The sequence below is a fragment of the Triplophysa rosa genome, linkage group LG6 (genome assembly GCF_024868665.1).
Source record: "Triplophysa rosa linkage group LG6, Trosa_1v2, whole genome shotgun sequence".
Taxonomy (NCBI): domain Eukaryota; kingdom Metazoa; phylum Chordata; class Actinopteri; order Cypriniformes; family Nemacheilidae; genus Triplophysa; species Triplophysa rosa.
This window is the reverse complement of record NC_079895.1, coordinates 16,543,667-16,557,229: the sequence shown is the minus strand read 5'-3', so window position 1 is coordinate 16,557,229 and position 13,563 is coordinate 16,543,667. Positions and strand designations below refer to the sequence as shown.

The 13,563-nt window shown below is 37.6% G+C and overlaps 1 protein-coding gene across 1 annotated transcript; it reads left to right on the top strand.

Moving 5' to 3' along the window:
- Positions 1–272: 272 nt before the first annotated feature.
- wdr3 (WD repeat domain 3) lies at positions 273–11,126 on the top strand. Its single transcript, XM_057336800.1, has 27 exons — positions 273–374; positions 552–741; positions 1,064–1,273; positions 1,399–1,517; positions 1,713–1,791; positions 2,009–2,104; positions 2,277–2,372; positions 2,485–2,586; positions 2,693–2,790; positions 2,884–2,985; positions 3,084–3,314; positions 3,424–3,517; positions 3,773–3,874; positions 4,045–4,130; positions 4,225–4,363; positions 5,060–5,116; positions 5,215–5,315; positions 5,692–5,803; positions 6,048–6,182; positions 6,937–6,987; positions 7,068–7,133; positions 7,216–7,308; positions 8,917–8,967; positions 9,115–9,158; positions 9,248–9,376; positions 9,705–9,798; positions 9,888–11,126. The coding sequence occupies exons 2-27, from the start codon at positions 568–570 to the stop codon at positions 10,041–10,043; spliced, it is 2,817 nt and encodes a 938-aa protein (XP_057192783.1). The 5' UTR covers positions 273–374; positions 552–567; the 3' UTR covers positions 10,044–11,126.
- The last annotated feature ends 2,437 nt before the right edge of the window (positions 11,127–13,563 follow it).

Below are 13,563 nucleotides of genomic sequence, written 5' to 3'. Positions count from 1 at the left end.
CATAATTTTAAATTTATTTTTATTTCAAACATATCGACACACTTCCTCTGCCGCATGAACGGCCACATGACTTCATAGACCAAAGTAGTCGATGGTACGTAAACAATGCACAGAGGCAGATAAATAAAACGCATATGTACTGGAAATAATAAATGAGAATTGTATCATATGTTTTTAACACAAAATTGATACAAATGCCAAGAGAGAAATCCTAAAACCGCATTTGCTTCATTTAGAGAAGATGTACTCGGCAATCTACCACATTCGCCTTAGCTCGGTGTCACATGTGACAGAAAAAGCATGTTGAAGTTCTCAATGTGCGTAGAAGTGTTAATGTAAAGGATTGAAAGAACAAAATAAATAACATCGACCACGTATGTAACTTCTTTTATTAACGTAATAACTGATTTTGAACTTTATTACTTGGTTTTAACCTCACATCTCTCAGCTTGTGCATATGATAAAAGCAAAGCACATGTGGGTTGTTGCTGCTGTGCAGCATAGCATTGACATGGGTTGTGCCTGTTTTTAGTCTTAATTTGTGTCCTTAGGTACTTCAGGCCTGCTATGGGGTTGACTAAGCAGTACCTGCGCTATGTGGCGAGCGCTGTGTTCGGAGTGATCGGCAGTCAGAAGTCCAACATCGCTTTTGTTACCCTTAGGAGTGGTGAGAAGGGTCGATACGTTGCTGTTGGTGCCTGCGAGCATGTGTTTATATGGGATGTGCGCAAAGCTGAGAAGGTAAAGCTACAACATTGTACTTCTCTGCTGAAAAACAATACAAATCCAAACGTTTTATTTACAAATACCTTTACCGTCAGTAATCACCTTATTAACCATCCGTCGGTTAACATTTAAATTATTTTATTTTGTGTGTTTTACGCATTTTATCGATTTATAAGATTTATTAATAGTGGTTTCCAGATAACATTCAACCAATACAACCCAACACACTATTTAATAGAGACCATTATAGTTTCTATTAAATTAAAGTGTAGCCAATAGCCATCAATATATAAAAGCATTACACTAACTCTCCATTTTCACCTCTGTCATTCCTCAGGTTCTTATTCTTGAAGGTAAAAAGCATGAGGTGACATACCTGTGCCCGTCTCCTGATGGTGTACACATAGCAGTGGGGTATGAAGATGGAGGCGTGCGGATCTTTAGTCTGCTTAATGGGGAAAGCAACATCTCCTTTAATGGACACAAATCAGCTGTTTCCGTCATTAAATATGATGCGCTGGGCGCTCGACTTGTCACTGGCTCGAGGGTGAGACGTAAATGAAAGCCCACTCTTTATTCTGCACTGCTACTTTAGTGGTTCAGTGTTGGTTTTCAGGTAATGAAATTGACTTGAATGGTCAGATTTAATAAGTGTGTTATTGTTGTTTCTAGGATACAGATGTGATTGTGTGGGATATCATCAATGAATCCGGTTTGTATAGACTCAAAGGGCACAAAGATGCCATCACGCAAGTTTTGTTCTTGGAGAACAAAAATCTTTTGATTACAAGGTAATCAACCTGTATATTTTATGCCAAAGTTTGAAGCCACATTTTTATTTTGTCATGAACATCAACGTTTAATATGTAATATGTCCATACTAAAGAACATTTTATAGCACATTGCATGATCATTAAGTAACAGGGTGTTAACTGGCAAGTTTGTGCAGCTCCTGGTCTGATTCAGGGTATGTCATGTTCCCACAGCTCCAAGGACACTTTTGTAAAGTGGTGGGACTTGGGCACACAACACTGTTTTAAGACCATGGTGGGACATCGCAGTGAGGTAATTTGCATCGCTGTTGATGGAAATGTGTTTTCTTGTCACTTTAATAGCTAAAATAAGTAAAAGTTTAGGACGTTTTTGATTAAAATAATCAGGGCTATAGCGACGTTTAATATTACAATAAAAATGAATTTTCGATGTTTATATTTGGAGAATGTGATTGCAGTACTGTCCAGATATCTGGAGAAATACAGCCTTCTTTGTTCAATCTCTGCAGGTTTGGGGAATGGTTGTTCTGAACCAAGAGAACAGGTTGCTCACAGGGTCTGCTGACAGTGAGCTCAGAGCATGGGATATTGAGTACATCGAAGAGGTAATAAGATCTTACACGTAAACTGCCAAATATTTACAGTAGGCCTATACTATGACTTACATTCTGACTGTCTGGTTCTTGGCACTTGAGATGAAACATACATTGAATCAATGCGTTGTATGTCAGTCAGTATATCGAATATGAATTTAGTGACATTAACATTTATTTACAGGGCAAGTTGGCTGGGGAACCCCATGAAAAGAAAGTCAAAAGTCTTCTTGAAGATGATGAAGAGGAAGAAGAAGGTCCTGATGAAGATTCAGAAGAGGTCATATTTCCTTTGTCCACTTCTCGTGACATTCATTTCGGTAATAGCAAAGTAAACTTGTTGCAAAATGTGTTTCTCAAATGCTTAACAAAGGTCTGATTTCGGTCTACAGCGGATAGTCAGCTGTAAGAAAGCTGGTTCTGTTCTCAGGGAATCCAGAGACAGGATTGTTTCCTTGGTTACAGATGCCAAAGCTCAAGTGCTGGCGTGCCATGTACGTAAATTTCATATTTTTTGAATCACAATTATTTTTCGTGAAACCAGCGATGAGGAATTTAGCCTGAATCTTCTGATACAGTAGCTCAAAAAAATCTCCACAGGGCCTAGAAGCTACACTTGAAGTCTTTACTGTGTTCTCCGAAGAGGAGATCCAGAAAAAGATAGACAAAAAACTAAAGAAAGCCAAGAAGAAAGCCAGGTCAGTGACTGGCTCTTTAAAATGTTCTAAACACAAGACCCAATCCTTTTATTAATAAAGAATAATTATCTGGTGGGTCTTTATGTTCTGTAGGTCTCAGGAAGGAGGAGAGGATGTACCTGAGCCGGTAGTGGAGCGAAAGCTGACCGATGAGATCCAGAAACTGGCAAACATAAGAGCTTCCTCCAAAATCAGGTCCGTTTGTCTGAATTCAGTAAATACATCATTCAAAAGTAGTCCGATAATTGAATTGTCATGACAAATAAACAAAAAAATGACATTTTATTTGACAGGTCAATGGATTGCCTTCTTTCTCCTAATGGAGAGATGAAGATTGCTCTCTTACTGCAGAATAACACAGTTGAGACCTTCACTATCAAGACCACAGAGAAGAATCCAACCGGCACTAAGACCTCTCGGCTCACGCTGAGCGGTCATCGCACAGATGTTAGAACGCTGGCTTTTAGCTCGGATAACATAGCTATCCTTTCTGCCTCTGGAGAAACTGTTAAAGTGTGGAACAGGTGAGTGAAGCCACCCAATCCTAAATAATCTGTAATTTACTGAGAGACACGAATGCATTGGCTTGGCTTCATAGGTTTTGAGTTTCTGATAAAATGTATCTTCTATCAGGTCCACCTTGCAGGTCATCCGTACCATGGGATGTGAATATGCTCTCTGCTCATTATTTGTTCCTGGAGACAGACAGATCATCTTAGGAACAAAGGTACATATGTTTGATGTACTTCTTAACGTGATAAAGGAAAAGTTTCGCCAAAAATTAACATCAAACGCTGATGCACGGCTTGTAATCAAATGAAACATGCCAGTTTGATTATCCACATTAGACGATTTCCTGGATACCACGATGATTCTCCAATACAAACTTTTTAGTCCTAGACAAAACATATTCTTTACTAGAAAAGTTTTTAGTTCTCACTTCTTCGGGGGCCTTTATTGTGTTTGTTGTGTGTTTTCTCAGAGTGGCAAGATTCAGATCTTTGACCTGGCCTCAGGCAGCCTTCTCGAGACAACTGATGCCCATGAAGGAGCTCTCTGGTCCATGTGTCTGTCTCCAGATCAGGTGAAATATTGATCTTAAACCGAGCAACTCATCTCTGCAAAACACCATCCATCTCTGTACTGTGACTTTCCGACTCTATTCCAAAGGCTCCGTAAACTGTCAATGTGGATTTTAGGTTTATGTGAACACATCTGACCTTTTTCACTTGATTTGTGTGTCGTTTGGTACAGCGGGGGATTGTAACCGGGGGTGCTGACAAGACCGTGAAATTCTGGGACTTTGAGCTGATAAAGAATCAAGATTCTGGGAAGAACAAGTGAGTGTTCACAGACAAAGGAGCTCTCGGCCAGCTTTTGAGTCTATCGTTGTCTCCTTGGCTTTAATATATTATTGCTTTTTGTGATCTACAGGAGATTGACGGTGAACCACATGCGTACCCTGCAGTTAGATGAGGATGTGCTGTGTGTGCGCTATAGCCCGGACCAGAGACTGCTGGCTGTGTCTCTACTTGACTGTACGGTCAAAATATTTTACACGGATACTCTAAAGGTAATTCACAAGCACTGCAGACATTATTTAATTTAACTTAAGGTGTTGTCTTTTTTATACTTGAAGGTCCACAATGGGTAGTTTTTGGAGGATCTATTGATCGAAATGCAATATAATAAACACAAATATGACTTTAGGGGTGTTTAAAGACTTAACATAATGAAGCGTTATGTTTTTATTACCTTGGAATGAGCTATTTCTATGTACATACACCACGGGTCCCCTTACAAAGGAATTCACCACGTTGTTTCTTCAGTAGCCCTAAACTGTCAAACTGCTCTACAGAGCGCGTTTCATAAATATGCCATCTTCTTTGGCAAAGAAGGGAAAACATGACCTCATCTTAGTCCTGTCAGCCACAGTACTGCTTCGAAAGGAAGGGGTGGAGTGAGCCATTGGTTGCAATTCCCTACCTCACCACTAGGTGCCACTAAATTTCATACCATTAGTTAAAATGGATATTATATGCCCACAGGCCCTGTTTAAACCTGGAAGTAATATGTCTCAAATGCATCTCTAAAGACTATGAATGCATGATGACATATCTCACTTAAATTTGTGATCGGATCACATGAGATAGATGTTAATACATGATGTAAACGGGTGTTTCGAAGGAATATAATATAATAAGTTAACCAGACACAACTGTAACTTATGATGAATGTGATGGTTTTCTTCTTTCTTATTTGTTTCTAGTTTTTCCTTTCACTATATGGCCACAAACTGCCCGTTCTGTGCCTGGACATTTCACATGTAAGTGTATTACCTGAGACTACACATCCTGTAGGTGTTTTAGATTGATGGCAGGTTTGTTAAATTGGTGTTTGTGGATTGCTGTGTCATTTCTGCAGGACAGCACTTTAATAGCCACAGGCTCAGCAGACAGAAACGTGAAGATCTGGGGTTTGGATTTCGGAGACTGTCATCGCTCTATGTTTGCACATGACGACAGGTAATAAAAAGTGTGCTCCTGTAGTTACCAGAGTATGTGAGTTGTGCTTTTTACCTTTCTTGCTCAAAGTCAATGGCATTCCTGGAGGGCCATAGTCCTGATGACCTTATATTTTCTCATGATGTACTCCACGCTGCTCATTCTGATAGTGACGCACAGCTGCTGCGTTGTTTTCAGTTACATTGTTATTGAAAGTTATGATGTATCCAGTTTTGGCTGATGACAAGTGCAGTGATTTCTGTGTTCAGTCAGGTGTCACCTGTATACAGTGTTGACAACTCTCTGGTTCTTGTGGGCTGTAATGAGATGATGACATCAGCCCAGATGGTTGCTATTTGTCATCTGATGTTTTTTTACTGTTGTCTTTTCTCTCTAGTGTCATGTTTCTTCAGTTTGTACCCAAAACCCATCTGTTCTTCACTGCGGGGAAGGACAGAAAGATCAAGCAGTGGGACGCCGACAAATTTGAGCACATCCAGACGTTGGAGGTGATCATCTCTGATAGTTGGACTCTGACCAGTAGTAATATTGTCATTGCCTGAATGAGTTTGCCAAAGGTTGTTAAGGTGGAAGTAGCCTTTATAGAGAGTTATGTTTGTGTTACGTAAGCTGCAGTCTGGTTTTACTTAAGTCCTAATCAATGTAATTACAAAGGTTCATTGGAAATATGGAATCATTAGACAACTTTCTGTGATCTTGCCAGTATTTGACTCCTGATTTGATGTTTCTAAGGGTCATCATCGTGAGGTATGGTGCCTGGCCATCAGCCCCAGTGGAGACTACGTTGTCACCTCATCTCATGATAAGTCCCTCAGACTGTGGGACAGAACGAGGGAGCCCATCATTCTGGAGGAAGAGAGGGAGATGGTAAGTGGTTGGTTTTCCTCTATAGAATATTGCACAGAGTAAATCTGGCTTTTGGTTATATAAGTAATCATGATGAATTACATTATTAGATTCTTAGTACCTTTAAGATTACAGTAACATGTAATATAAGTAGGACAGGCATTAACAAAGAGTAACATCAAAGTGTTACTCTAAAATAAAACACACACAGATTTTTTTAAATAAAATAAATTAATCATTAATTAAGATCTGAATATATTTTATTTTTAATATTCAGATCAAGATCCAGAATATTAGCATATTTTAAAAGTGCCCCCATTATGTATGCATAATTTCAACAGAATCAAACCTCAGGAGTGACAAAGTCATCCAACAGCAATGTAAAAGACTGACAGCATGACAAGACACATGAAAACTGTGATAAAAATGCAGATTATTACATAAAACATTTTTTGAACTTTCCTAAATACAGGTAAAAATATTACTGTTGTATTGCTTAAAAGTGAATACAAACTAGTTTTCTTTGCAGTATTTGAGGTTTTAAAAACTACAGAGCATCTTTTCTGTTATTTTGACCTGTTTCTCCAGTTTTCATTTTCAAATATTGATGATAGTTCCCACTATCAAACAAAAATGATCATTTTACCTAAACATATACCTATAAATAGTAAATTTAGAAAAAGTGAAAATTATTTTTAAATGGTCTCTTAATTCCCCCCCAGCTGTACACACCATTAAAATAAATCAGTTGAAACAGATTTTGTTTTGTTTTTAGGAGAGAGAAGCTGAATTTGACGAGTCCCTGGCCAAAGGTGATGAACCTGTGGTAAGTAACACTGTTAAACCCAAAAAGTCGGCCACATCTTTGTTTCTGTGTAGTCTTATTGTTATCCATGTGTCTTGCAGGTCCCTGGCGAGACTAAAGGAGAGGCAGAGCATGCTGGGAAGAAGAGCGTTGAGACAGTCAAAGCTGTAAATCTGCTGGACTGCAGAGATAAAGAATTAATCCTTATTATAGCAATGGAGCACTGACAGCTCTGTTCTTGTTCTACAGGCGGAGCGGATAATGGAGTCTATAGAGCTTTATAGAGAGGAAAGTAAACGACTGGAGGAGCACAGACACACTTGTGAGGCTGCAGGGAAGAAGGTGTGAATGTGATATATTACTGGAATAAGACATGTACACAACATCCAAAACTGAAATGACAGATATGCAGCTTTATTTGACAGTTTCAGCGGCAAAAACATAAGCAAACGTTATGTGGCGCAAACGTTCAGGGGCCCGTTTCAATAAGGAGGTTCAACCAACTCTAGGTTGAACCTTGAGCTCAGAGTTGGTTTACTTAGAAATTAGAACTTTGAGTTTTTGGTTTCAGAACAGCTGATTTAAGTTAGTTCAGTTTACTCTGGGTAGGCTTACCCTGGGTTAAGCATGTGCACCACGACTATAAAAAGCCATCATCAATGGAGCTCCGATATTACGATTCACCATGGCAACGGCACCAAAAAAGCAACGTGGCGGCAGAAAGCACTTGAGAGTGAGGCACACTTTCCGCTCTGCATACAGTGGATTTACTGATGTGCTAAAAATGACTTAAGTTTAAATTAATATATAGATAAATGTACCAATAAACAAACAAATTAATCATTAAATGAATGAAACAACAGAAAAAAAAAAAAAATCGTATGTTCTCACTCGCCATGACTGCTCTAGTTACGCAAATGAGACGCCATGGTGTATAGGACACCTGTAGGGCGTCAGACTCTCGTGCAAAATTAGACTGATCGCAGGTTCGAACCCTGCTCTGAGCAGATTTCAGTTGGAATGGCTGCATGTCAAAATTACTTGTTTATTACCTTTATCGCTTCATGTCTGCATTTATAAATTTCTTTATTCATGCACTTTATTTATACACTTTATTAAGTCATTTCTCATCGTCTGTAGAAAATTATGCTCTGACGTAATACACGTACGGTGGCTGATGTTATTGATGTAAGGATGGATGAGATATATTTTGATATATCTAATTCACTGTAAAGAAAAACGGTACAGTTGTAATAAAAATGCACAGGGAAATGACAAAATTCCACTGGGGTCCTAAATTGCTGAAATCAAAGTACATCCCAATGAATGAATGCAGCCTCTTCATGTATCCTCTATAAAAGAACGTATGACATATTAGTCACTGAGATGGTCTCTGTGTGATCAAAATGTGTGCCATGAATGACTGTATTAATGAATGAATGAATGAGTTACACCACTTGCGCTTTAAAAGGGGGAGGAGATCGAAAAAAACTCTGGGTTTACCAAAGAAAACCTGCTCCCGACCAGGTTAGGTTCACAGAGTAAGTTACTATGGTTACTGACTGTGAGTATAAGTTACCTCTCCTTTAGAAACGGGCTTGAGTTACCCCGCTTTCTCGGGTTTGACATACCTCACATTCTGAAACGGAAAACCCAGAGTTTCCCTCATTTCAGGGTTAATATACTCAGAGTTTTCACTAAACCTCCTTTCTGAAATGGGCCCAAGTAGACCTCCACAAAGAATCAATGACTGTTGAGTACTTTTAATTTAATTTATTAGAATTAATATACAGTGTAATATGAATATAAATTAAATGTAAAATGCATGGTTATATTTTAACCGAACACAGACCGGAAGTTAACTTTGGGCCAGTGTATGCGTCCAGTGAAACCGTCTATATACAGTACTATGTATCAGGCCTGGAACTTCTAAAGTTTTATTTTTTGCAGTTACCACCTCCAAAGATCAACCCCATACTGATGGCTTTTGGAAATATCTCGGTGAGGTTTTTCTTTTTTAATCATGATATATGGTTTATAAAAAGCAGCTTTAAAGAGTAAATTTTTGTTTTTTTATTATGAATCTCTTACTAAAAGCAAAATTTAAATGCAAGACACTTTACTAAATACATGTCGTCATTTCTGCAGCCTTCTCGATATGTTCTGGAAGTGATAAAGAAGGTCCGGTCCAGGTAAGAGCTCATCCTCGGCTCAATCAGAGCCTCTTTTCACATTCATATATCTATCCACCACGTCATCTCTCTATCTCTGTTGTTGACAGTGAGCTGGAAGTGTCTCTGCTGGTGCTGCCGTTTCATTATGTTCCAGATCTGTTGCAGCTCTTCAATAGCTACGTGCAGCAGGGTCTGGAGGTGGAGCTGGTGTGCCGCTGTCTTTTCTTTCTACTCAGGTACTCGTGCACATTCATTTTTATAAGCCTCATACAACTATCACATTAAGATTTAATAAAATAATACTCTTAATAAATACTAAATTTAATGATTCTTTAAAGCACACCTTTCCTTAATTTGATGCAATTAATAATTGTAAATTACAAGTGGTCTCGGACTGTTTCAACCATCCTAACATTATTGGATAGTTTTATTATGTTCATTTAATGTGTATCAAAGACATTATGTTGATAATGAACACAGAATTGACATTGAGTAAAAACATTATCTTCAAAGGCCCCTGTGATTTTGCTCTTTACTAATAGTTTTTAATGTATAATTTCCCAGAGTGCACTTTGGTCAGATCACCAGTAATCAGATGCTGCTGACTGTCATTGATGAGTTAAGAACCAACACAATCTCCAAAGTGCGAGAGATCAAGGTCAGCGTGTCCTCCTTTTATTATTGTGATCACACCGTCTACGCATTCAGCTCGTGTAAGCTAACTCTTCTATCCTCCTGCCCATTCAGGACGTTCTGGGCTTTAACAGCGCCGGCCTTCAGTTCCTACAGCGGGAGATCCAGAGCAAAGAGGACGTGATGTTCTTTGCTGATGCCACAGGCCATTTCGAGGAGAAGAAAAGGAAGAGAAAGAAACGCGAAAGAGCTGTTCTAACCCTTACATAAAACCTGCAGGTCACAATGACATAATGACATAAAGGTTTTAAAAGTTTGTTTGTAATTTGTACCTGTGTGAAGTCCATAAAGGCAAATTTCCTAGAATTTAAAGACTGAGAATGTTGTTTTTTATAACATTGAAATATGATCAAACTAATCTTTTGTGGATTTACCTGCGTCACCCCTTGTTAATGCCCAATATCGCTAGTCATGCTTTTGATAAAAATATATTTCATGAAGACATCATTTTCACTGGCATTCATCCTACCTATCATTGTCAACCTGTAAAAACACAAGACTTTTCTGTAGTGATAAAATAATTCAATTCGCTCAATCTTTCTGTACGGCAGTGACCATGTTGACCTCCGAGCAGCAGTGGGAGATTCACATAGACTTTATTGAGCTCATAACCTGCTTAAATTTAGAGTTACAAGCCCATGCATATGTGGAATTCGTAATTCACAATGATGCGGCTTAATTCAAACACATACTGTATTTCACTGCTTTCACTGACACAGAGACTTAGCAGAGATTCACACTTGCCTCTCGCACTTTATTGTCCTGCTGCGCGTTAACATCCCCATCATCAGTGTTATGAAAATAATGAAACAGATCTCTTTTATTCAGATCTGAGCCCAGCAGCAATGAAAAAAGCAAATGAAGTGTGTATTTATGAAGTCGTAAAAAGCCTTGCAGCATTTTATGAGCCCGGTCCGGCTCTCAAAACTATAAATGTCACACCTACCAATATTAAAAATTCCTCCGAAAAAGGTCACAAGAGAACACGTTCTGCGTTAATCCCCCTCTAACAGGACGTGCTAATAATACACAGGCATGTTTTATAGAGCATGTGCATTTCAAATGAATCATGTAGCTACCTTCACTGTAAACTGTACACCATTTTGTTTGAATGGTGTGATAAAATGTACTTGAATTCTTTGAAATATAGATATTTATGGTTAACCTCTTAACCTCTCGTTTAATTGTAGGCAGAACAATCCTGGTCTGAATCAATTTTGTAAACTATGTCCAGAAATAATTTTGTTTAATATTGAGCCTGATATTTTTCATGGCAATAAAGAGTCCTCATAACATCCACAGCATGGAGAGTGTTCATGAAACGTCTATGACATCTCTAGAGTTCTCCAACACTTGAGTCATCTAGCTGATTTAAAACATCTACTGGCCATTTTTCACCTCATAACTTTTTTCTACTTTATTACTTTGACTGGAAATCAGTGATTGTGTCACTCCTTAATGAAAATAATGATTTTTATGAAGAAAACAAATGTTTTGAGGTAGTCTGATGTGTGCAGGTACATGTGAAGTGTTTCTTGATGTATTGCCTTGGTGTTTATTTATATTTTTTGTTGAGACAAAATAATATATTTTAAATTCAAATTCAATTATAATATGTAAATTAGGCCTACACTTTGCAGTCACTAACATTCAAAAGCCTTGATCCAGTGTTGGGTACGTTACTCTGAAAAAGTAATTCATTACTAGTTACTAATTACATATTCAATAGTGTAATTAGATTACTGTACAAATTACTCTCTCCAAAAAGTATTTAATTACTTATTACTAATTACTTTCTATATCCTACATCAACCTTGATTAGAATTGATTCAAGGATAGACATGAAACGGCTCTTTTAATTCATTCAAATAAATAATAAATAACTACATAAATTGTTCTTATTAACTGACCAAAGTTGACAAATGTGCGAAGGATACATCAAAGCATGCATTTTAAAGGGAGACTTGATGTCAATTCCACTATTGAATATATTACACAGTATTTAGTTCAATTACATCAGAAGTAACTAATTAAATTACAGAAAAAATAAGAGTAATCCCTTACTATACCTTTTCAAGGGAAAAGTAATTAAATTACAGTAACTAATTACTTAGTAACTAGTTACACCCAACACTGCCTTGATCACATCACAATAAGGTTTAAACATTTAACCATTTAACATGTAACATTTAACACGTTGGATAGTTTTGGCCTACCATCTTCTGGGTTATAAAATAAGCACTGTATTTCTATTACGGTACTAAACACAAAATCATTGCTTTAGGATGCTAGTTCCACTGCATTCATCAATTCAAGGAGGCTGTCAAGATGTTAACAATGTTCAGACTTGGTTTAGTAATAGTGTATACCTAAAAACTAGGCACAAGAATATTTCGCTGTCACAATAAATGGCCATAATGAAACACTGGGTGGCAGCATTGCTTTTCTAAAACCTCTGCGACATGTCCGTCTACCCATATGTTAAAAGCAGAAATGTTCTTCTGAGATATGTTTTACTGAGTGACTGGATAGGATTTCCTTTTTTATAAGATCAACATAGAAAGTCCACGTTTCTGTCAGCGTTTGAGTCCATCTACTAATAATCAGTACAATGCTTGTGCTCAATGAATTCAAGGGAAAGTTGACCTATTTATTCATCCTAATGTCATTTAAAACCTGTACGGCTTTCTTTCTTCTGCAGAACACAAAAGAAGATATTCCGAAGAACGTTTGTAACCAAACAACATTGGCCCTCATTGATTTGGGCTGCTATATGGATTCACCAAAGGTAAGATCACTGGTTGTGGTTTTGAAACTGCCATAGGCTATTGCTATGTCAGTTCCATTTGAACCGTGATTTCCCCCACACCGACATTTTTAAGAGCTCTTTCGCAGAAATCCACGCAGCTGATGTAATTAGTCATTTTAGAGTCGTGCACGTCATAATATGCCTTGTAAACAGACATTCAATCCTTTACTCAGTGTTCACTGTTTATTCTGCCCTTTTACAATCTGTTCTGGACTGCTCTCTGTTTATTCTCCCCCAACAATAATGCTCCTACTTCCATAGAGGAATGTGCTTCATTTGTCTAATTAAAGAAGGAAAATAAATACAGATCGATTATAGGCACAATGTTCAGATTTGTTCTGAAATAGAGTTTTAAAATGGCACACAACTTTTAAAGATTTACATTTCTAAAGATTTACGATGTGGGTAGTACAGCGGGGTGAAGAATACAAACTGTCATTGACATGTTTTTTAAAGGTTGGATCTACATCATTTCCTAAATACTGTATATCCAGACATAAATCTGTTCTGCACAAGCAACCCTGCAATCATTTATTGACAACAACTTTAGTGCAAATCATATAGCACCACTTTGTCTTAAATTAAATCAGTTCAAATAGGTTTTCCAAACAAAAATAAATACAAATAGCCTGGCTAATATGGGGCTTTAAAAACACAATTAGTGTATATAAATACAGTTTAGAACTAAAATGATCCAAGTAAAAGCAACTTTTCAAAAATTATAGGGCTGGCTTTCTCTTTAAGTCAGGTACGCGCACTATAAATGTCAATCTTATAGAAATATTCAAGAGAATCATTCAGGGTTGTTCCTGAAAGCTCAAATGACCTGAAACATTGTTTCAGATGTCTATGTGAGCTCAGTTACAGATGCACAAACCTTAAGAGAACAAATGATCTATGGTGAGAAAAGACTTTACTGTC